The 26,500-nt window shown below is 38.5% G+C and overlaps 1 protein-coding gene across 1 annotated transcript in view; it reads right to left on the minus strand.

Moving 5' to 3' along the window:
* LOC128665120 (very-long-chain 3-oxoacyl-CoA reductase-B-like) overlaps positions 1-26,500 on the minus strand; it is a 55,056-nt gene that overhangs the window by 9,967 nt on the left and 18,589 nt on the right. Inside the window, exons 5-8 of the mRNA XM_053719865.1 lie at positions 23,930-23,997; positions 17,749-17,793; positions 1,875-1,909; positions 1,572-1,653 (exon numbers count right to left, since the gene is read on the minus strand). Coding sequence (XP_053575840.1) covers positions 1,572-1,653; positions 1,875-1,909; positions 17,749-17,793; positions 23,930-23,997 — 230 coding nt within the window. The remainder of the gene's footprint in view (positions 1-1,571; positions 1,654-1,874; positions 1,910-17,748; positions 17,794-23,929; positions 23,998-26,500) is intronic.

Below are 26,500 nucleotides of genomic sequence, written 5' to 3' on the forward strand. Positions count from 1 at the left end.
TTTATCTTGGAAAGTTCTGTTTCTAGTAGCTATCTCCTCGGCTCGAAGAGTTTCGGAGTTATCTGCTTTACAGTGTGATTTCCCTTATCTGATTTTCCATGCAGATAAGGTAGTTTTGCGTACCAAACCTGGGTTTCTTCCTAAGGTAGTATCTAATAAGAACATCAATCAGGAGACTGTTGTTCCTTCATTATGTCCTAATCCTTCCTCAAAGAAGGAACGTCTTTTACACAATCTTGATGTGGTTCGTGCTTTAAAGTTTTATTTACAAGCTTCGAAGGATTTTCTTCAAACATCTGCTTTGTTTGTTGTCTACTCTGGACAGAGGAGAGGCCAAAAGGCTTCGGCAACTTCTCTTTCTTTTTGGCTGAGAAGCATAATCCGCTTAGCTTATGAGGCTGCTGGCCAGCAGCCTCCTGAAAGAATTACAGCTCATTCCACTAGAGCGGTGGCTTCCACATGGGCTTTTAAAAATGAGGCCTCTGTTGAACAGATTTTCAAGGCGGCGACTTGGTCTTCGCTTCATACTTTTTCTAAATTCTACAAATTTGATACTTTTGCTTCCTCGGAGGCTATTTTTGGGAGAAAGGTCTTACAGGCAGTGGTGCCTTCCGTTTAAGTGCCTGCCTTGTCCCTCCCTTCATCCGTGTCCTAAAGCTTTGGTATTGGTATCCCACAAGTAATGGATGAACCCGTGGACTGTATACACCTTTACAAGAGAAAACAAAATTTATGCTTACCTGATAAATTTATTTCTCTTGTGGTGTATCCAGTCCACGGCCCGCCCTGTCATTTTTAGGCAGGTGTTTTTTATTTTTAAACTACAGTCACCACTGCAACCTATAGTTTCTCCTTTTTTCTTGCTTGTCTTCGGTCGAATGACTTGGGGGTGGCAGTTAGGGGAGGAGCTATATAGACAGCTCTGCTGTGGGTGTCCTCTTGCAGCTTCCTGTTGGGAAGGAGAATACCCCACAAGTAATGGATGAACCCGTGGACTGGATACACCACAAAAGAAATAAATTTATCAGGTAAGCATAAATTTTGTTTTTTGTGTTGACTGTCACTTTAATATTGCACATCTAGTGCATAGCTGTATGGGTTTGCAATAGGCTGATTACATCTTACTAATATGCAACTGAATCAAGGCAGAGTCATTCAACGTTATTAATACTGTTTGCTAAAGACAGTATGTAAGGTTAAATGTTGGTGAGCCAGATATATTAAAACTCATTACTTTGCTGTAATGCTTAGCAGAGCAAGCATCCACATACAAAAGCAAAGGCTCAGCTAATTACTACATTTTTATTTAAATTATATAAAAAAAGAAAATTTGGTCTGAGGAATACACAACATCTAGTTGAACCACATACAGATCACAGGGCATCAGTTCTAGATCTCTGATCTGGTGGATTCGAGAGACTTTCATATAGTTATTTTTACTGTAACGGTGGTAGATGCCACAAGTAATGGGCAACCTGGCCATATCTAGATATGCCTATTGGTATTCATCAATTATTGCCAAACATTTGTTTTAAGGGTTTAAGGACACAATCATACATTTTGTTTTATACCTTGCTAGCACTATACATAGTTGTCATAGGATAGGGAAAATTCCCAGCTTCTGATGACAGGTTAATTATCACACCTTTCTTCCTGTTAAGAGAGAAAGACGAAGGGAAAAATGAATAAAAATAAACAGGAGTAATCAAAACAGTAGTTTATTTTAATTATAAAATCATGATTTACAGTTTTATACATCTGTAATACCTGTTTTGGTTGATTACAAATTCCTATAAAGTGGGAGCGACGTAATTCATTTTGAAAATAAATTTAGCTGATTCTTCTGTTATTCATTTTCACACTAATATACTTACCTTTCCACCATTTGCGGGAGAATAATCTGAGTCATCTGAAAGAGATACATATTTTAGTTTTACAAATTCTGTAGTTAGATGAGTTGTGTTGTATAGTGCTGGGTGTGTATTCCCAAGACAAGGGGTGGCAAAAGCATATTATCATGCAAATTAAACCCAAATCACCAATGTCCAACTATATCATGTATAAACTGAGGTAAATGGACTTTAGAAGACATTTTCTATAATGTACTCAAAAAGGCAAGTTTGACTCATAACAAAAGGGATTGAAAGGTCATCATCGAAATGTACTTGAGTTCATTTATATTTTAAAGGGACACTATAGTCAAAATTAGACTATTTTTGTTTTAGGGAGAAGCAAATTAATTTATATTTTTAACACAATCATTTTTTGACTGTATTAACATATATTTAGGTGTATGCAGACTCTAAATAAGTCATTTAAAGGGACAGTAAAGTCAAAATTAAACTTTCCTGATTCAGATAGAGCATGTCATTTTGAACAACTTTCTAATTTGCTTCTGTTTTCAAATTGGCTTCATTCTCTTGGTATCTTTTATTGAAGAGTAAAACTAGGTAGGCTCAGGAGTGTGCATGTGTCCTTAGTACTCTATGGCATCAGTGTTTTGCAACATTATATAATAAAGCTACAAATAATGTTGCAAAACACTGCTGCCATAAAATACTAAAGAAACATGCACACTCCTGAGCTCAAGTGAGTCTACCTAGTTTTACTCTTCAACAAAACATACCAAGAGAATGAAGCAAAATTGATAACAGAAGTAAATTGGAAAGTTGTTGAAATAGTTTATTTACCTATGCTGAAAGTTTTTGGCTTCAAGGCCAAGCTGTGTTAACACAGCCAGTAGAAGAAATGACACTCCCAGTGGGTTATAGAAGAGATAAGGTAATAAAATGTTAATTTTCCATTGTTCTCTCCAAGTATTTGTGATTGGTTTATTGACAGATATAAGATAAAGAAGCATGTATATGTACACAATGTGATAAAGTAATGAGATCTGATTATACCTACAAGCTCAACCCATTTTATTAGGTTGTGGCTTCAAAACACAAAATCAGCTAATTCATATTCACAAATAAGCCTTAAAAAGCAAATCTCATACATTTTATACTCAACTGGTAAAAAGAAGTAATTGGGAACACTTTAAGGGAAAAACAATTGTATAGTATACTGTCCCTTTAAGTTATCACTCCATAAAATAAGACAGGGAATTCAGCATACAAAAATTAATTTCATTCATTTGATTAAAGAAAAGTTTTATAACAAATTTTATTTATTTTGTTGCACAGCAAACCTAACTTTCATTAACCTGAAAAGATCAATTAAAAAAATTGGACCAGCAAACACAGTATATTTGCATAATCAACAAATGCAAGATAACAAGACAATAGTGATGTCGCGAATAGTTCGCGGCGAACATAGCATGTTCGTGTTCGCCGCGGAGGGCGAACATATGCGATGTTTGATCCGCCCCCTATTCGTCATCATTGAGTAAACTTTGACCCTTTACCTCACAGTCAGCAGACACATTACAGCCAATCAGCGGCAGACACTCCCTCCCAGACCCTCCCACCTCCTGGACAGCATCCATTTTAGATTAATTTGGAAGCTGCATTCTTAGTGAGAGGAGGGAGGGACAGTGTAGCTGCTGCTGATTTAATAGGGAAATTGATAGCTAGGCTAGTGTATTTAGTGTCCACTACAGTCCTGAAGGAGTCATCTGATCTCTGCTGTAAGGACAGCACCCCAAAAAGCCCTTTTTAGGGCTAGAACATCAGTCTCCTTTTTTTTTTTCCTGTATAATCTAATTGCAGTTGCCTGCCTGCCAGCGTGTGTGTCAGGCTCACAGCGTATACTGTGCCCACTTGCCCAGTGCCACCACTCATATCTGGTGTAAAAGTAGTGTATATTTAAAAAAAACAACACTTTTTTGACTGTGAAATAATAGCAGACAGCTGCCAGTACCCAAGATGGTCGCCAATAAGGCAGATGGGGAGGGTTAGAGAGCTGTTTTGGGGGGGATCAGGGAGGTTGGGGGCTAAGGGGGGGATGCTACACCACAGCATATGTAAATATGCTAAAAAATAAAATAAAAAACCTTTTATTTTAGTACTGGCAGACTTTCTGCCAGTACTTAAGATGGCGGGGACAATTGTGGGGTGGGGGAGGGAAGGGAGCTGTTTGGGAGGGATCAGGGGCTCTGATGTGTCAGGTGGGAGGCTATCTCTACACTAAAGCTAAAATTAACCCTACAAGCTCCCTACAAACTACCTAATTAACCCCTTCACTGCTAACCATAATACACGTTTGAAGAGCAGCAGCATTTAGCGGCCTTCTAATTACCAGAAAGCAACGCCAAAATCATATATATCTGCTATTTCTGAACAAAGGGGATCCCAGAGAAGCATTTACAACCATTTGTGCCATAATTGCACAAGTTGTTTGTAAATGATTTCAGTGAGAAACCTAAAATTGTGAAAAATTTAACGTTTTTTTTTTTAATTTGATCGCATTTGGCGGTGAAATGGTAGCATGAAATATACCAAAATGGGCCTAGATCAATACTTTGGGTTGTCTACTATACTACACTTAAGCTACAATTAACTCTACAAGCTCCCTACATGCTCCCTAATTAACCCCTTCACTGCTGGGCATAAAACACGTGTGGTGCGCAGTGGCATTTAGCAGCCTTCTAATTACCAAAAAGCAACGCCAAAGTCATATATGTCTGCTTTTTCTGAACAAAATGGATTCCAGAGAAGCATTTACAACCATTTATGCCATAATTGCATAAGTTGTTTGTAAATAATTTCTGTGAGAAACCTAAAGTTTGTGAAAAAGTGAACAATTTTTTTTTTATTTGATCGCATTTGGCGGTGAAATGGTGGCATGAAATATACCAAAATGGGCCTAGATCAATACTTTGGGATGTCTTCTAAAAAAATATATACATGTCAAGGGATATTCAGGTATTCCTGACAGATATCAGGGTTCCAATGTAACTAGCGCTCATTTTGAAAAAAAGTGGTTTTGAAATAGCAAAGTGCTTCTTGTATTTATTTCCCTATAACTTGCAAAAAAGCAAAGAACATGTTAACATTGGGTATTTCTAAACTCAGGACAAAATTTAGAAACTATTTAGCATGGTTGTTTTTTGGTGGTTGTAGATGTGTAACAGATTTTGGGGGTCAAAGTTAGAAAAAGTGTGTTTTTCTCTTGTAAGGTGTATCCAGTCCACAGATCATCCATTACTTGTGGGATATTCTCATTCCCAACAGGGCATTGCAAGAGGACACCCACAGCAGAGCTGTAATATAGCTCCTCCCCTAACTGTCATAGCCAGTCATTCTCTTGCAACTCTCAACAAGCAAGGACGTTGTAGGAGAGAGTGGTTAAATATAGCTAGTTTATTTTCTTCAATCAAAAGTTTGTTATTTTTAAATAGTACCAGAGGTGTGCTATTTTATCTCAGGCAGTAAATAGAAGAAGAATCTGCCTGAGGTTTCTATGATCTTAGCAGGTTGTAACTAAGATCCATTGCTGTTCTCACATATGTCTGAGGGGATTACACAGATGAGGTAACTTCAGCAAGAGAATGGCGTGCAGTTTATTCTGCTATCAGGTATGTGCAGTTATAATTTTTTCTAGAGATGGAAAACACTAGAAAATGCTGCTGATACCGGATTAATGTAAGTTAAGCCTGAATACAGTGATTTAATAACGACTGGTATCATGCTTACTCCCAGGGGTAATACCCTTATGATATTGCAATATAAAACGTTTGCTGGCATGTTTAATCGTTTTTATATATGCTTTGGTGATAAAACTTTATTGGGGCCTAGTTTTTTCCACATGGCTGGCTTAATGTTGACTAGAAACAATTTCCACTGTTGTAGTATAAAAGTTACAGTTGGTGCAGTTAAAATTACAAACTGTGACATCCAGCTTCCCTCAAAGGCCCTCTGAATGCTATAGGACATCTCTAAAGGGCCCAAAGGCTTTCCAAAGTCGTTTATTGGGGAAGGTAGGGCCACAGATTGCTGTGGCAGTTGGTTGTGACTGTTAAAAAACGTCTATTTCTTTTTTTTTTATCGTTTTTTTTAAACTAAGGGGTTAATCATCCATTTGCAAGTGGGTGCAATGCTCTGTTAGCCTATTATACACACTGTAAAAATTTCGTTTGATTTACTGCATTTTTTCACTGTTTTTCAAATTCTGACAAAATTTGTTTCTCTTAAAGGCACAGTACCGTTTTTTATATTTGCTTGTTAACTTGATTTAAAGTGTTTTCCAAGCTTGCTAGTCTCATTGCTATTCTGTATAAACATGTCTGACATAGAAGAAACTCCTTGTTTATTATGTTTAAAAGCCATGGTGGAACCCCCTCTTAGAATGTGTACCAAATGTACTGATTTCATTTTATGCAATAAAGATCATTTTCTGTCTTTAAAAAATGTATCACCAGAGGAATCTGACGAGTGGGAAGTTATGCCGACTAACTTTCCCCACGTGTCAGACCCTTTGACTCCCGCTTAAGGGACTCACGCTCAAATGGCGCCAAGTACATCTAGGGCGCCCATAGCGTTTACTTTACAAGACATGGCGGCAGTCATGGATAATACACTGTCAGCGGTATTAGCCAGACTACCTGAACTTAGAGGTAAGCGAGATAGCTCTGGGGTGAGACAAAATGCAGAGCATACTGACACTTTAAGAACCATGTCTGATACTGCCTCACAATATGCAGAAGCTGAGGAAAGAGAGCTTCAGTCAGTGGGTGATGTTAATGACTCAGGAAAGATACCTGATTCTAATATTTCTACATTTAAATTTATGCTTGAACACCTCCGCGTGTTGCTTAGGGAGGTTTTAGCTGCTCTGAATGACTGTGATACCATTGCAGTGCCAGAGAAATTGTGTAGACTGGATAAATACTTTGCAGTGCCGGTGTGTACTGATGTTTTTCCAAATACCTAAAAGGTTTACAGAAATTATTAATAAGGAATGGGATAGACCAGGTGTGCCGTTCTCTTCCCCTCCTATTTTTTTTTTAGATCCAATGGATAAAAAATTAGAGGTTACCTTAAGAAAATATTTATTCAACAAGGTTTTATCCTACAGCCCCTTGCATGCATTGCCCCTGTCATTGCTGCTGCGGCGTACTGGTTTGAGTCTCTGGAAGAGGCTTTACAGGTAGCGACTCCATTGGATGACATACTTGGCAAACTTAGAGCACTTAAGCTAGCCAATTCTTTTATTCTGATGCCATTGTTCATTTGACTAAACTAACGGCTAAGAATTCTGGTTTTGCTATACAGGCGCGCAGAGCGCTATGGCTTAGATCATGGTCAGCTGACGTGACTTCAAAATCTAAGCTACTTAACATTCCCTTCAAGGGGCAGACCCTATTCGGGCCTGGTTGAAGGAGATTATTGCTGATATCACTGGAGGAAAAGGTCATGCCCTTCCTCAGGACAGGTCCAAATCTAGGGCCAAACAGTCTAATTTTCGTGCCTTTCAAAACTTCAAGGCAGGTGCGGCATCAACTTCCTCTAATAATAAACAAGAGGGAACTTTTGCTCAATCCAAGACGGTCTGGAGACCAAACCTGACCTGGAAAAAAGGTAAGCAGGTAAAAAAGCCTGCTGCTGCCTCTAAGACAGCATGAAGGAACGGCCCCCTATCCGGGAACGGATCTAGTAGGGGGCAGACTTTCACTCTTTGCCCAGGCGTGGGCAAGAGATGTTCCGGATCCCTGGGCGTTAGAAATTATATCCCAGGGATATCTTATGGACTTCAAAGCTTCCCCCCCAAAAGGGAGATTTCACCTTTCACAATTATCTGCACACCAGATAAAGAGAGAGGCATTCTTACACTGTGTACGAGTCCTCCTAGTTATGGGAGTGATCCATCCAGTTCCAAAGGAGGAACAGGGACAGGGTTTTTACTCAAATCTGATTGTGGTTCCCAAAAAAGAGGGAACCTTCAGACCAATTTTGGATTTAAAGATCTTAAACAAATTCCTCAAAATTCCGTCGTTCAAGATGGAAACTATTCGTACCATCCTACCACTGATCCAGGAGGGTCAATATATGACTACAGTGGATCTAAAGGATGCTTATCTTCACATTACGATACACAAAGATCATCATCGGTTTCTCAGGTTTGCCTTTTAAGACAGGCATTACCAGTTGTAGCTCTTCCCTTGGGATTAGCTACAGCCCCAAGAATCTTTACAAAGGTTCTAGGGTCACTTATAGCGGTCCTAAGGCCGCGGGGCATAGCAGTAGCCCCTTATTTAGACGACATCCTGATACAGGCGTCAAACTTCCAAATTGCCAAGTCTCATACGGACGTAGTACTGGCATTTCTGTGGTCGCATGGGTGGAAAGTGAACGAGGAAAAGAGTTCTCTATCCCCACTCACAAGAGTTTCCTTTCTAGGGACTCTGATAGATTCTGTAGAAATGAAAATTCACCTGACGGAGTCCAGGTTATCAAAGCTTCTAAATTCCTGCCGGGTTCTTCATTCCATTCCGCGCCCTTCGGTGGTTCAGTGTATGGAAGTAATCGGCTTAATGGTAGCGGCAATGGACATAGTGCCGTTTACACGCTTACATCTGAGACCACTGCAACTATGCATGCTCAGTCAGTGGAGCGGGGATTACACAGATTTGTCCCCTCAACTGAATCTGGACCAAGAGACCAGGGATTCTCTTCTCTGATGGCTATCTCGGGTCCATCTGTCCAAAGGTATGACCTTTCGCAGGCCAGATTGGACAATTGTTACGACAGATGCCAGCCTTCTAGGTTGGGGTGCAGTCTGGAACTCCCTGAAGGCTCAGGGATCGTGGACTCAGGAGGAGTCTCTCCTTCCATTAAATATTCTGGAACTAAGATCGATATTCAAGGCTCTTCAGGCTTGGCCTCAGTTAGCAACTCTGAGGTACATCAGATTTCAGTCGGACAACATCACAACTGTAGCTTACATCAACCATCAAGGGGGAACGAGAAGTTCCCTAGAGATGTTAGAAGTTTCAAAAATAATTCGCTGGGCAGAGATTCACTCTTGCCACCTATCAGCTATCCATATCCCAGGTGTAGAGCACTGGGAGGCGGATTTTATAAGTTGTCAGACTTTTCATCCGGGAGAGTGGGAACTCCATCCGGAGGCATTTGCACAACTGATTCATCGTTGGGGCAAACCAGAACTGGATCTCATGGCATCTCGCCAGAACGCCAAGCTTCCGTGTTACGGATCCAGGTCCAGGGATCACAAGGCGACACAGATAGATGCTCTAGCAGCGCCCTGGTCTTTCAACCTGGCTTATGTGTTTCCACCGTTTCCTCTGCTCCCTCGACTGATTGCCAAGATCAAGCAGGAGAGAGCATCTGTGATTCTGATAGCACCTGCGTGGCCACGCAGGACCTGGTATGCAGATCTAGTGGACATGTCATCCTTTCCACCATGGTCTCTGCCTCTGAAACAGGACCTTCTACTTCAGGGTCCTTTCAACCATCCAAATCTAATTTCTCTAAGGCTGACTGCCTGGAGATTGAACGCTTAATTTTATCAAAGCGTGGCTTCTCCGAGTCAGTTATTGATATCTTAAGACAGGCACGAAAGCCTGTCACCAGGAAAATTTACCATAAGGTATGGCGTAGATATCTTTATTGGTGTGAATCCAAGGGTTACTCATGGAGTAAGGTCAGGATTGCTAGGATATTATCTTTTCTCCAAGAAGGTTTGGAAAAAGGATTGTCAGCTAGTTAAGCGTCTGGCAGATGTTCCAGACGTTCAGGCATTTTGTCAGGTTTTAATTAGAATCAAGCCTGTGTTTAAATCTGTTGCTCCACCATGGAGCTTAAACTTGGTTCTTAAGGTTCTTCAAGGAGTTCCGTTTGAACCTCTTCATTCCATAGATATCAAGCTTTTATCTTGGAAAGTTCTTTTTTGGTAGCTATTTCCTCGGCTCGTAGAGTCTCTGAGCTATCTGCCTTACAATGTGATTCTCCTTATCTGATTTTTCATTCGGATAAGGTAGTCCTGCGTACCAAACCTGGGTTCTTATTACAGCTAAACACAAGCACCCTGGTCCTTAAGGGAAAGAAATTGAAAAATGGCCTTGGTCCTTAAGGGGTTAACATTTTTTAGAAATTTGACTGTGAAATAATAGCAGTTAGTGGAGGGGGGCAGGATCGTGGTTCGGGGATGTCCGGGGGCGCCAGGACGCGCGCGTGCACGGGAGGGCAGGGGCAGGCGCGTGCACGGGGAGGGAGCGGGTGGGAACCGCTACACTACAGAAAAAGTTGGTGTAATTTTTTTTTAAAAAAAAGGAATAAAAATAATAAAAAAAAAAAGGATCAGGCAGGTGGTGGGGGTTGGTCTGTGGGGGGGGGGGGAAGCTACACTACAGAAAAAAAAAAAAAACCCAGAAAAAAACTACTTTTTTTGCAAACTGGGTACTGGCAGACAGCTGCCAGTACCCTAAATGGCCGCCAATAAGGCAGATGGGGAGGGTTAGAGAGCTGTTTTGGGGGGGATCAGGGAGGTTGGGGGCTAAGGGGGGATGCTACACCACAGCATATGTAAATATGCTTAAAAAAACAATTAATTTTTTTTTTAAAACCTTTTATTTTACTTCTGGCAGACTTTCTGCCAGTACTTAAGATGGCGGGGACAATTGTGGGGTGGGGGAAGGAAGGGAGCTGTTTGGGAGGGATCAGGGGGTCTTATGTGTCAGGTGGGAAGCTGATCTCTACACTAAAGCTAAAATTAACCCTGCAAGCTCCCTACAAACTACCTAATTAACCCCTTCACTGCTAGCCATAATACACGTGTGATGCGCAGCAGCATTTAGCGGCCTTCTAATTACAAGAAAGCAACGCCAAAGTCATATATGTCTGCTATTTCTGAACAAAGGGGATCCCAGAGAAGCATTTACAACCATTTATGCCATAATTGCATAAGTTGTTTGTAAATAATTTCTGTGAGAAACCTAAAGTTTGTGAAAAAGTGAACAATTTTTTTTTATTTGATCGCATTTGGCGATGAAATGGTGGCATGAAATATACCAAAATGGGCCTAGATCAATACTTTGGGATGTCTTCTAAAACAAAATATATACATGTCAAGGGATATTCAGGTTTTCCTGACAGATATCAGGGTTCCAATGTAACTAGCGCTCATTTTGAAAAAAAGTGGTTTTGAAATAGCAAAGTGCTTCTTGTATTTATTTCCCTATAACTTGCAAAAAAAGCAAAGAACGTTAACATTGGGTATTTCTAAACTCAGGACAACATTAAGAAACTATTTAGCATGGTTGTTTTTTGGTGGTTGTAGATGTGTAACAGATTTTTCAGGGCCTGCCAGGGCACAGTGTCACACCAGTGCAACTCATATCTGGTGTAACAGTAGTGTACATTAAAAAAAAAATACAATTTTGACTGTTTTTGAATAGCAGTTAGTTGTCTGCAAGCGTGTGTGTCAGGCCTACAGCGTCTACTCTGCCAACTTCTGCCAGTGCACAATGCCACTCATATCTGTTGTCACAGTAGCTTGCACGCATAGTACCACTAATCAAAAAAAAAATGACAGGTAGAGGCAGGCACCCCACAGGGGCCATCGTGGTTGTGGTGCTGTGATTCCCTTTGGCCCTAGAATAATGCCCAGTGTTCAGAGGCCACGTACCCTGAACTCGAAAAGTTCTGAGGACATAGTTGACTGGCTAACACAGGACACCCAATCTTCTACAGCATCCGCTCGGAACCTTGACGCACCATCCTCCTCCAGCTTAGCTTCGGGCACCTCTCAAGTTACCACTCGCCCGCCTGCCGCCACCACCAACACTAGCACCACAGCCGCTTCATTTGATCTGTTGAAAAGAAGAAGAGAAGAGGCGCCAAATAGTGTGTACCGTTATGCTACAAGAGGCCAGAACCCCATATACAAATCTTACTCACAAGATATTCAGCACTTGAGAAGTGCCACATGAGCCAGATCTGGACAGCTGTAAATTGTCCAGGAGGTCTTTGTGGCACTTATCAAGTGCTCTATATCTTGTGAGTATATTTTAGTTATTTTTCTCACTGATACACACTATTGTCGCGCTTCTGTGTCTTCCTGTTTCACCTACAGCCCGCAACTGGAGGTTAGATCTGCAAACACAGCTAGCTGGACGGCTGCTAATTGTTCAGAAGGCTCATGTGGCACTTCTCAAGTGCTGAATATCTTGTAAGTAAGATTTGTATATGGGGTTTTGGCCTCTTGTAGCATAACGGTACACACTATTTGGCGCCTCTTCTCTTCGTCTTTTCAACAGAACTTGCAACTGGCCATTATCGATCTGGAATGAGTTTGGTGCCTGGAGTACTTTGACAGATCTCTTTTAGTGTGGACTTTTGTTATCTGTCTCATTGAGACGGTTCTATCAATTATTTTTGTATCTGTAATATCTTTCTCATTGAGACGGTTCTATCATTATTTTTGCTTCTTATTAACATTGTATATGTAACACTACATCCTGGATTGAGTTGGTTACCACAACGATTTTAATTCCAGAGGTTTAGTACACGTCACACCATATGGTTATTAACACTAAGTTTATTTAGTTTATTTTAAGGGCGCATCTGATTTATATCATATTTTTTCGCTTCATTTGATCTGTCAGAGGAGTTATTTACACATCAGTTGGAAGAAATGAGTGATGCGCAACCATTATTGCCAGAGGATGTAGATAACAGGGATATGTCTCAGTCAGGCAGCATTACACACATGGACGTACGGTGTGATGATGATGATGATGATGATGATGATGATGTTGTACCCGCTGTGGGAGTTTGGTCTGTCACTGTGAAGCGGGCGTAACCCTTACACTACCTGATCGATACATCATACCTGATTTTTTAAAGCACGTTATTCCAAACAATTTAGGAATGTTAGGTGATTTATGCCCTTTATGGATTAAAACCAGACTCTGCATCAACTATGTAATTTTCCATGGGAGTTTTGCCATAGATCCCCCTTCCGGCACGCCACAGTCCAGGTGTTAGTCCCCTTGAAACAACTTTTCCATCACTATTGTGGCCAGAAAGAGTCACTGTGGGTTTTAAAATTCGCCTGCCCATTGAAGTCTATGGCGGTTCGCCGGGTTCGCCGGTTCGCGAACCCAAATTTTTATGTTCGCGACATCACTACAAGAGAATGCAAAAGCACTTAGGGGCCGAATTATCAAGCCTTCAGGTGAACTGCTTGTGCAATCTGCATTCAGCGATGTGTGTCAGACATTGATAAATTGGCCCCTATGTCTGAACGTCAAATGAGCAGTAGATCTTTTTCTGACAATTTTAAAAGGTATGTCTATTTCCACTCCCCCTGTACCATGTGACAGCCATCAGCCAATCACAAATGCATACACGTACCATGTGACAGTCATCAGCCAATTACAAATGTATATACGTTTATTCTGTGAATTTTTGCACATGCTCAGTAGGAGCTGGTGATTCAAAAAGTTTAAATATAAAAAGACTGTGCACATTTTGTTAATGGAAGTACATTGGAAAGTTGTTTAAAATTGCATGCCCTATCTGAATAATGAAAGTTTAATTTTGACTTGAGTGTCCATTTAATTAATTGAAAGAAAAATAACAATCCGGCAACTCCCCCACCAGAGGGTAACTGCATTTCTGCAGAAATCTGTTACCATAGTGACCATGGTAAGAATCTAGGCCTAATAACAAGGAGATAGCATACCTCCCAACATTTCAAAATTCAAAAGAGTTATATAAATACAATTCTAAATAAAGTCATATATTTTAATACACTTAGGCAGCAAATCAAACACAAGCTCAAACCACTGGTATGGCTATGTGAGCTATGTATTTAATAAGCCTTTGCAAAGACATTGCTAAATATTTTTATCTTAATTGGACATTTAATAATAAATTCTTTAAAACTGCTCTCTGCATTCCCCATTAAAATTCTAGATTCTGGCCTTTAAAGTCAGCAAAAATGCACAGTAGCACACTACATAGCATACACTTACACATGCAGATGCACACACACTACATAGCATACACTTATACATGCAGATGCACACACACTACATAGCATACACTTATACATGCAGATACACACACACTACATAGCATACACTTATACATGCAGATACACACACACACTACATATCATACACTTATACATGCAGATACACACACACACTACATAGCATACACTTATACATGCAGATACACACACACACTACATAGCATACACTTATACATGCAGATACACACACACTACATAGCATACACTTACACATGCAGATACACACACACTACATAGCATACACTTATACATGCAGATACACACACACTACATAGCTTACATTTATACATGCAGACACATACACACACTACATAGCATACACTTATACATACAGATACACACTTATACATGCAGATATACATACACACACTACATAGCTTACATTTATACATGCAGACACACACACACACACACACTACATAGCATAAACTTATACATACAGATACACACACACAGTTATGGATACAGATAGACACACACACTACATCATATATGGGTATCTGTAATTCATTGTATGGGGTCCTGGGGTTGGCAAGCACATTAGCTGGCAGTCTGAGGCTGCCACTGTTCGTTACCCTGGTAGTAGCACTGCTCATTGTATAAAACTGAAGGCATGCTAGTATTATCACCAGGGGTTAGACATCGTCACTACCAGAGGTAGTTTAGGGAGGTCACCATTACCTGAGGTCAGAGTGTATACAGCCTTCTTACTCCTGCTTAACCCACACACACCATTTCTTTTCCACAGGGAATCTAACAGGTATCTAACCTTGCGAGAGCAAAGCCAGCTGCTTCTGAGTATGGGCCCAATAGAATTAAAAAAAATATATATATTTTTTTTTTTAATGCATGGGGCAAATCGGGACAGATAGCTAGCAACCCGGGACAGGGGGACAGACCCCTAAAATCGGGACTGTCCCACGAAAATCGGGACAGTTGGGGGGTATGAGATAGTATTACTCAAGTTTACTTCAAATACACTTTACAGTGGTTAAACAATACCTTTACCAGAGGGTGACACTGCTCAGCAGCTTTCTGACTCCATGGTATTCATTTGTTAAGCATCTATGTTTACCTCCAGAAAGTGCCTTTAATACAGTGTATCATGCTCTGCACTTGCCAGCAGTCTAACTTGACATATTTCACAAGCTGCATTTACTTTAGAGCAATATTAAATATATTGTGCTCTTTTGGTAGTGTCCATTCTTATCACAGTCCAACAGCAATTTATAACTTCCAATGTATATTACATGCGGAACAGTCAAAATATCCACAACAGCAACAAACAGCATGCATTGCGGCCTTATATATATATATAGAAATATATATATTTTTATTTTATTTTTTAGCATGGATTGTCTCCGTAATAAGAGGAAAGTCTTTACTTTACCAAATCCGTAATCCAGACGATACAATGATCCTAGTGCATGCTTTGTATTGTTATCTCTCCGGTGGTTTGGTATTGCTGTGAAATGTTGAACCACTACTTGAGAACCTCCATCTAAACTTTAAAGAGCGTTTGTCCTCTGATAGAGTATACAGTTTTAAGAGATTTTCCAATTTACTTCATTATCAAATTTTTATATTCAAGCTCTCTGAGGCACACCTACTCCTGAGTATGTCACTGTGTATACGTATATGAGTTTGTGATTGGCTGATGGGTGTCACATGGTACAGGGGGCTGGCAAATATTTTCCAATTTACTTCATTATTAAATTTTTATATTCAAGCTCTCTGAGGCACACCTACTCCTGAGTATGTCACTGTGTATACATATATGAGTTTGTGATTGGCTGATGGGTGTCACATGGTACAGGGGGCTGGCAAATTAGTCAGAAAAAAAATCTAGACTAAGTGCCACCACATTATCCATTTATTCTGCACTTGTTGATTATGCTATTCTACTGTATTTAAGTGTCCTTTAAATTGAGGCATTTTCAAAATATACTTCAATTAGCAAAAATGCTTCTACTAAAAGTTATTACTATTTTTCATCTGCATATGCACATATGCTGTAAGTGCCCCATGCACCAGCATTCAAACACCACCCCTTTTTAGAGAATCAGCAGTGGCTTGTATGACAAACTGAATATTCACTGATGCAATACATACCACTGACAGCTTTCTGAGCAGGCATGGTGTTTGAATCCTAATACTCTTGTCACACCCAGCATATGTGCATATGCTGCAAAAACTGTAATAACTTTTAAAAATGCTTCTATTTAAAATTAAAATGCATTCATGCACATTTCTAGTTTTACCTTTCTATCCCTTAAATGGCCATAATAGTCAAAAAATTGCATGTAATTTTAAGACTATTGACCCTGCACTACTGTGTTTTTAAACCCCCCCACAATGTCCCTTTAAGATGATTTGGGCATATGCATGTTGCAAAAGCATGAAAGGCACTCAAACTCATGGCCAGTGCTCTGTATACACAGAGATTGGCACTAAGGGGCCGAATTATTAAGCAGTCAAGCTGCTTATTCTGCGCGAGCCTTTAGGCTCGCTGGAATCAGGAGTTAAGAAGCAGCGGTCATAAGACTGCTGCTTCTTAACTCGTCCGCCACTTCTGAGGCGACGGACAGCAATTATCCCGATCAGATAAGATCAGGATGATTGACAAGATTGGCTGCAAATCTGCAGGGGGCAGCATTGCACAAGCATTTCACTATTGTTAGGGGAACAGTGCTTTATAGAAAAGTGTCAGTGGGAAGAATAAGTGAGTGCACACACGCCCCTCCCCCATGCAGCATTGTCTAGTGCAGGGTGAGAGGGAATTTGTCCTTAGAAAAAGAAGTGACATGTGCTGCTGTGGCTGATGTATAGTGTCATGCTGATACTTCACACATTAAGGTAAGGTTTATTTTTATAGTTTTTTTTTCTCTCTGTCTCAGATTTTACAGCTTTCCATAGTAGTTCTGCTGTTCCAGTCAGTAAACTTATATTTGTCTGCACCTCCATGCTTCCTCCTCAGTCTTTACCTTGCTTTGCTCCTGTTTGCTGCCCTAAATCTCTTTAACCAGCCAACCTCACATCAGAATCACATTCAAAAGCATATTAAATTAATCCAGAGTGGATGAATTTATATATTTAGTTACTTATTAGTACTGCTTAGGTCCAGTTCCACATATTGCAATTTATTTCATATTTTTTAAAATGATTAGCCCAGCAGTGGATGATCCACTGCTGGGCTAATGATTTTTTTAAAAAAATACATAAAATAAGTTGAGTTAGTTGTTTTTTGGGATGTTGGGGTGGAGAGCGAAATTGCATGGGGGGGGGGGGGGGGCAAGAAAATGTTTGCCCAGGGTCCAGTCAATATTAAAGACGACCCTGCTTGCTGCCTGCCATTCATAAGTTCACAGTTCTTTTAAAATAATAGTACAAATACTCCAGGGTTTTGTCCTGTTTGTTGAGTTCCTTCATCCTAATGTCCTTCCAGGATTAAATATTCACTGTTGTTACAGACATGTATCACAGTTGTGGAGAAGTAGTCAACTGATAAAAATGTTACTGGTAAATTTGAAAAATAGTAAATGTTTTAACCCAGCTAAGATGCATACTTTACTATTCAAATTCATTTGCAAGTCTTCTTGTAAAGAAAATGACAGAAGATGTACCTTCAAAGATGGGATAGGGGGAACACACAAACGAATATTAAAGGAAAGATGAATGTGTAACACACATATGTACCATGAACATGAGTAACAAATCTGGTTTCAGCCTGTGATGGTTGATTCTTACCTGTAACACTGACTGCACATTGCAGTTGATAATATTAGTTATTGCCTGGTAAGAGATAAGAAAAAAATTATATTAGCAAGTTTATAATTAGAGATCATTGCTCCCAGCACTGTGATAACAGAAAAGTTTAGAAGTGTCAGGTGGAACATATATAAAAAAAAGTTGCTTGCCTGTATACATGATATTCTCTGCATTGACAAAGGCCTGTTCATGGGTCGAAATACATTTAAAACTTTTTCAATTATTGTTTACTAGATTCAGGCTGTTCACAGCACTACATGCTAATAATTATGGAAGGGTTTCCCAATACACCGACTAAAACTTGAGGCGGTGCATTAATAGATATTCTCAATCCCTTATGAGTTTGTATTAAAGTTATATTTTAAGTGTTAATATATAAATAAATATATATATATATATATATATATATATATATATATATATATATATATATATATATTGTGCACTAGATTACTTTTCCTTTTTTTTCTTTATATATTATTGTGTCTAAGAAATTGTTGCACCAGGCAAATATACATCTAGATGAATGAATGTAAACTCTCATTTAACAATATACACACTGCCAGTAATCGAAAATAATTTTTTGCAGCTGCTTTTAACACAAGTCAATACAGTTGTAAAGAGGAAGGATTAACTCAGATCAGGGGCGTATTTTGGCTTAGGCAAACAAGGCAATTGCCTAGGGTAGTAGATTGGAGGGGTGCAGCACATTTTTGTGTCTATATTTTTAAGAAGCTTGCAGTTATTTTAGAAGTATTATAAAGGTATATAAATATAATGGGAGATTTTGTCCAAGGAGCTTACATTCAATGGGAGTAAATGAAGAGAGAACCCATCAGTTTTCATTTATTTAGCTAGCTATTGCCTTTAGTTCTGTTGGCATTCAGCACTCAGTATTGTGCTCGGGGAAGTATTGTTTCAAGAAATCTGTGTTTGGAGGGTTTTATGTATACTGCAGCAATAGATAGATGTGTGTATGTGTATATGTTTGCGTGTGTGTGCACACGTGACCACATGTATAACTCTGTGTGTATGTGTCTGTGACAATGTGTGTGTGTGTTTGTTTATTTGTTTGTGTGTGCCTGTGAATGTGGGTATGCAAGTGTTTTGCAAACACTGGTGAACATTTGCTTTGGAAATACCATAAAAAAATAAAATAAAAAATTAACTTTACTCCATGATTAAAAAAATGTTATGGCGAAAAACCGGCAGGGATGGGCAGCTGAATTTTTAGTGGGTAGGGCAGCACAAAACCTAAATACGCCACTGACTCAGATATAATGACAGCAATCACACTGGCAGTTCTAGGGGTGAGCTGGGCTTTCTATTAAATTACTCTAGCACCCCAAAACTCACGAATCCCAAATGCCCATTTTGTTAGGTAGTACCTTTTTTTACATTTCCAGGGTGGTATTTAGAGCAAGTAAATAGAAGGGAATTTATAAATAAAAAAAATGAAAGGTAGGGATAGGTAGAAGATCAATCCCAAGATTTTACCACCTGAATCCCTGATATTAAAGGGATACTGAACCCAAAATTTTTCTTTCACGATTCAGATAGAGTATGCAATTTTAAGCAACTTTCTAATTTACTCCTATTATCAATTTTTCTTCGTTTTCTTGCTATCTTTATTTGAAAAAGCAGGAATGTAAGCTTACGAGCCGGCCCATTTTTGGTTCAGCACTCTGGATAGCGCTTGCTGATTGGTGAATACCGTTTAGCCACCAATCAAAAGTACAACCTAGGTGCTGAACCAAAGATGGGCCGGCTCATAAGCTTACATTCCTGCTTTTTTAAATAAAGATACCAAGAGAAATTAAAAAGTTGATTAAAATTGCATTCTCTATCTGAATCATAAAAGAAAAATGTTGGTTCAGTATCCCTTTAATGATTGTACTTTTTACACCTCCAAATGTTATGGTTTAAAGCCACCCTGAGCTCTCAATTCATTGCGGCTCCATTTTAATGACATGTAAAATGGGCACATGCAACTCTCATTGGCTATGTAAGGAGTCAGTAATTATTAAATTACTTTAATAACATTCATAACTAGTAACTACCACATAATTGCTACTCATTTCACTCACTGCTGCAGTATATCCTATACTTAGGGTTGCCACTTCAGCAATGTTTTTCCTGGACACTTATGAGTTACACATGCTGCAGGGTGTGCAGGGAGGAACATGTATTGTGTTTCTGGACAGCACTATTCATATTCCCCCTAAACACCCTGCAGCATGTGTAACTTATAAGTGTTCTGTATTTTAAGGGACAGGTGGCAACCCTACCTATACTATAGGATAGAGCTATCAACATTCTTACCCTCTCCCCATTTAGTACTTACATACTATCTTATCTTTTGAGGGCACGGTCTTTTAAAGGGACATAAAACGTATTTCTTGATTCAGATAGAGCATACCCTTTTTAACAACTTTCCAATTTATTTGAAATGATCAAATTTGCTTCATTCTCTTGGTATATTTTGTTGAAGGAGCATCAATGTACCCCTGGAAGCTAGCTGAACACATCAGGTGCCCATGACAAGAGCCACCAATCAGCAGATAGCTCCCAGTAGTGCATTGCTGCTCTTGAGCCTACTTAGGTATGCTTTTCAACACAGGATGCCAAGGGAACACCTTCAAATAAGATAATAGAAATATATTAAACATTATTTTAAATTGCATACTCTATTTCAAACATAACATTTTAATTTTGACTTTACTAGCCCTTTAAAGGGACAGTACACTGTAAAATTGTTTTTCCATAAATGTATTTTAAATGACTTGTTATACCAACTGCAGAGTATAAAATATTTGAGAAATTGCATTTTCAGGTTTATTTGTGTATCTGAATTAGCTGGTTTTGTGCTTTGAAACCACAGCCTATTACAATGGGTTGAGCTTCAGGTAATATCAGATCTCATTATGTTATAACTTTGTATACACAGACTTGCTTCCTTATCTTATATTTGTCTGGAAAACTAAAGCTCAATACAAAGAGAGAACAATGGAAAATTATCATTTTATTACTAAACTATCCTGCATTCCACTGAGGGTGTAATCTCTTCTGCTGGCTGTGTTTACTTAGGCTTGTCAATAGCGTATACGCCAGTATCAAAACTTTCAGTATAGGTTGGGAAACCACAAACTAAATCAGCTATTTCAAATGCTGAAATATGAGTAAAGGATCTACTTGCAACCAATTTAATACACTCTAGCAGGTAAAAAGGATCATTGGGAATAATTTAAAGGGGAGAAAGTTTTTGGGTGAACTGTCCCTTTAAGAAAGGTCCCTTAGCTAGCTGATTTTGTTAAAAAGGTCCTTTGGTTAGTTTTCCTGCTTTTCATTTCTTTCTAACCCACCTTATACTAAGGAAAATGATAATCTGTGTTTTTATATTGTAAAAAATTTTTTCTCAACTTGTCACAGCCACGATAGACTATATGGAACAATGAATTACCCAAACATTTGTTTAGCCCTCAAGCTGTTTGCTTAAAGGAAGATAAAACTACAACTACAGTAGTATGGGTACTACTCACAATGCTATTATTTTTCCTCCAGTACCTGCAGCTGTATTCAGTCATTTTCTTATTTCAACCCCAAACAAGTATTAGTTAGTGAAGCTCTGCATCTTGTTATGTAACTTTAAAACTGTGCAAAAATGTAACACTTCTGCTCTCTATTATTATGTGGGCTAAAGTGCAAGGTACAGCTGTCAAAAATGTGGTAACATCACTGCTTCTGTCACATGATGCAACAATACGTGCGCTACAAGATGGAGGCACCCAGTATAAAATGCAGAGCTTTACCAACTGGATTCTAATCGGTAATGAGTTAAAATAAGAGAATGGCTTTAAAGAGAGCTGCAGGTACAGGAAGAAATGCAATAGGGTGGTGGGTAATAACCATGTTACTGTAGTTATGCCCAAGAGTTAATGTCCCTTTAAAACTTCAAGTGATTTATACATATTTGCAAAAAGCATTCAAGTCTCCTGAACAAACAAACCTTCACAAACATTCAAACTGCATTGTTAGGCCCAGGGTAAAAAAGCAGAGTGTTTAGCAATACATAGATTACCCAGTCCCAGCACAGAACTTCACTTTATTTTCTCTAACTATTTATAACTGTCTATAGAGAATAGTCATTTCTTAAAGTGACAGTTTTTTGTGCTAATGTCTTTTTTTTAGCCTATGATTTAAAGCAGCTTTTCAGTAAACATGCAAAGACTGGAATAGGTTAAGACAAGCCTAAAGGAAGTTCTTTTAACTCTAGAGTCTAGAGAGAGGAGGACAAAGTGAGGCTGGACCAAAGGGGGTTAAGGGGACAGTTTACTGTTTATTTGTTCCCAATGTTCCACTTTACCTGCTGGAGTGTATTAAATTGTTTACAAGTATTTCCATTGCCCTTATATTGACATTTGAAATAGTTTATGTAGCCAGTGGTATCCACACCTATCCTTAAAGTTTTTGGCCTCGAGGCTAAGCTGTGTAAACACAGCCAGCAGAAGAAATGACACTCCCAGTGGGTTATAGAAGAGATAACGTAATAAAATGTTAATTTTCCATTGTTCTCTCCAAGTATTGGTGATTGGTTTACGGACAGATATAAGATAAAGAAGCATGTATATGTACACAGTGTGATAAAGTAATGAGATCTGATTATACCTACAAGCTCAACCCATTTTATTAGGTTATGGCTTCAAAACACAAAATCAGCTAATTCATATACACAAATAAGCCTTAAAAAAGAAAATCTCATACATTTTATACTCTGCAGCTGGTAAAAAAAGTAATTGGAAACACATTAAGGGAAAAACAATTTTATAGTATACTGTCCCTTTAAGCAGACAAGGGTTGGTTCTGGTATAATGAGATTGTACAGATTTCATCAGTGCCCCTCCTTCACAAAATAGTGAACATGCTGTGCTTGTTAGTAATAAAACATAGGATTAATTTAATGATAGAAAACAAAATTACAGAGTGTTTATTGGGCTTGAGAAGTTTGTTTATATGATGCCTCGTGCAGCTTTATGCTTCCCCAAACTGATGGCTCTGGACATGGATTGTGAAGTAATCAAATCAAAGGACCTGTCCCCTTTATGTAGGTACCAGATTTCCATTAAGTAAATGGTTTAACTTTTTATATAAAAGGTAGGTTTATAAAATGGAATGTGGGTTTTGCACCCAATATGCTGAGCTGGAGGCTTTATTGGGTTGGGGGTTGAATAACAGATGTTCACAGGTCAATTACTTAATTTGGTGGGCTGATTTAATATTAGGATTAAGTGGGGGCATCTCTCTCATCTATGGCTCAAGGTCGAATCTGTACCAAAGGAGATCGAATTATAACCTGTGACACAAACAGAAAACATTGTTCCTATGTTTTGCACTTATTGTGGGACATAACTTACCAGTGTGTGCAACATATGGGCCACACATAGTTGCTTTCCAGCATAGTTCCCATGGTTTCATTTTGTGATACATAACCAGGGATCAGTATGGAGAGTAGATTTGGTGGGAGAGCAAAGAATAACTTATTGAAAAAAGGTATAAAGGACTCTGAAGGGTAGAATGCTATGAATCTGTATGGTAAGGACAAAACAAGGGGCAAGTTGTAACCAGCAATAGTTTTACATTCTTCATATAAATTTGTGATGTTAGCTTGGGACCTTAAAGGGACACTATACACATTTTTTCTTTGCATAAATGTTTTGTAGATGATCTATTTATATAGCCCATAAAGTTTTTTGTTTTTAAAAAAATGTATAGTTTTACTTATTTTTAAATAACATTGCTCTGATTTTCAGACTCCTTACCAAGCCCCAAGTTTTATGTGAAGACTGTCAGCTACCTTCTCCAGCTTGCTCCTGTTTGTGTAAAGTGTCTTTTCATATGCAAAAGAAGGGGAGGGGGGAGTGTCTTATTTCCCACTTGCAGTGGGCTTTCCAGCTACCTTTTTAACAGAGCTAAAGTGACAGCTTCTAAGTAAGGTTTTATACTGGATTTTTATATCAGTATCTGTGCATATTATTCTTTATAGTATTGTCTATTACATGCAGTTATATGAAAATGAATGTATACTGTCCCTTTAAGGTACATTTAGTTCCTTCTGAGAATAATATCAGTCTCAGCTATCACTGATACTTAACCTATGACTGACCTTACTCAGATCAGGAGCATTCAGAAATCGGCTAGGTGTGCCAGCCATTACCATACCCACGTTGTTTACTGTGAAAAAGAGGAAGACAATATTATTACACCTAAACAGCAGTAATTTGCAGAATACAAGATACTTATATGAGATAGAAACCTAGGAAGTCATCATTTTACATAAAATTCTAGCAGTGACAATGATTATTATGTTTATCTGCAGTCAGAGGGTTATAGTAAATATAGAATTTGGTAAAGGATACATAAAAGAATGAGTATAATGTCAGCTGATATACCTAGCTTAAAGGGATAGGTAAGTCAAAATTAATCTTGCATGATTCAGATAGAGCATGTCATTTTAAGACACTTTTAAATTCACTTCTATTTTCAAATGGGCTTTGTTCTCTTGGTATGCCTTGTTGAAAAAGAATATGTACCTATCCTACACTAGTGGGAGCTAGTTGCTGATTGGTGCATGCACACATTTGTCTCTTGTGATTGGCTAACTAGATGTGTTCAGATATCTACCAATAGTGCAATGCTGTTCCTTTAGCAATAGATAACACGGGAATTAAACAAATTTTCTAATAGAAGTAAATTGGAAAGTTGTTTGAAATTGTATGTTCTATCTGAATCATGAAATACAATTTTGGAATTTCCTGTCCCTTTAAGTGTAGGCTGAGAGGGAAAAGAAGCAGTTTCTGCTTCTTAAATATGTGGCTGTGGGCTCGCTCGCGTATATGAACCTACTCCACATAGTAGAAAAAACTAAAAAATTGAGCTTCATAAATCTAGCCCTATGTATCAACTACCGTTCTGAAAAGTGAGTCTCACAGGTTCAGTGTATAGACCCCACCTTTTTGTATTCCTTTTTATTTTAATTCTAAAAAATGATATCCTCTTGAATGTTGTTGAATCTATAATCATATTATATTATCTTTACCAAACTGTATATATTAAGGCCATAAAAAAGATTTTCCTTTCTGCCATGGTATTCAATCTCTACACAACAGGAAAATGTATAATGGTATTTGTACCCCTACTATTTCTAATAAACACATATATACACATGTAATTATTCCGTTTTTACAAGAAATGTTTACAGATATTTTCCCAAATAAAAGATTATATGACAATAACTATCAATCTCATATGACCTGGATTATGCAAAGCGAAATATAGGTATAAGACTTATAATTTAATAATAAAACCAAAACATAATAGTTTTTATTTCTAATCTATAAAGATGGCGGCATTTTCTTGTTAGATATACAGGTATATATATTCATATATTCACTTTTGTTTTTCTTGGTATCCTTGTCTCAGCAATAAAGTTTGTAAACCCTTTCATGTTCCCAGAATAAAATCAGACACATGGGGCCTCTTATACAGGGCATTTGGGTAGAAGAACACTTTATAGTTTTAAACCACAAACAAAATTGATTCCTCCTCTCATTATCCCATAATAAAACAACTGGTTTAAGGTTTCAGATTCCTGAGTGATTACACAACTCTGCTATTTTTCACAGTAGAATTGTCATAGATGCACTAGGCTTACAATACAGGTAGCCCTCAGTTTATGCCGGGGTTAGGTTCCAGATGGAATGGTTGTAAATCGAAACCGTTGTAAATTGAAACACAGTTTATAATGTAAGTCAATGGGAAGTGAGGGAGATAGGTTCCAGGCCCCTCTCAAAATTGTCATAAGTAACACCAAATACATTATTTTTAAAGCTTTGAAATGAAGACTTTAAATGCTAAACAGCATTATAAACCCAATAAAATAATCTCACAACACAGAATATATAATTAAACTAAGTTAAATGAACAAAAACATTTGCTAAACAACATTATAAACCTAATAAAATAATCACACTGATTTATAGACAGGAAGATCTTGTTCCTTTGAAATCTGCTCGATAGCTCAGGTCTGGTTAATCTGATTAATTTCAGCTTGCTTGGCTTTGCTGCAACACAAGCGGACAGCTCCACCTACTGGCTATATTAATAAATGCACTGCTTCTCAATGCTTTTTAATAGCAGTCACATGACTGGAAAAAAAGGTTGTTATTCTGAAACGGTGTAAATTGAACCGTTGTAAAACGAGGGCCACCTGTATATGATATTTCTGTTCTGAGTTTTTTAACCCCAGAATTCCCTGACATTTTGAAAACTGAATGATTTCCTATGTTTTATCCTTCTAGTGATATGGTATCCAGTATTGTAAATAACATGCTGGGTGAACTACATTTTTTTTCTGTTGATAATACGTCTTCCTACATAGCTAAACATTATGCTGTCTGCAGCATAGAATACCTCCCAACATTTGTGGCTAGGTATTAGGGGCTTGGGAGGTGGAGGTGCAGTCACTATTTTGTGGGGACGGACTGTGTTGGAAGGGTGTGTGGTCATGGGCGTGTCTGGTTGGTCAGTGTGTGTTTGGGCAGTCAGGGCCTATCTGGGCAGTCTGTGGGTGTGTCTGGGTTGTCTATGAGTGCACCAAGAGAAATTCTGCAGATCGGGACATATGTCTGTTTCAGAGGGACAGAGCTCAGGATTAGGGATTGTCCCTCTCAAATAG

The sequence above is a fragment of the Bombina bombina genome, chromosome 6 (assembly GCF_027579735.1).
Source record: "Bombina bombina isolate aBomBom1 chromosome 6, aBomBom1.pri, whole genome shotgun sequence".
Lineage (NCBI taxonomy): Eukaryota > Metazoa > Chordata > Amphibia > Anura > Bombinatoridae > Bombina > Bombina bombina.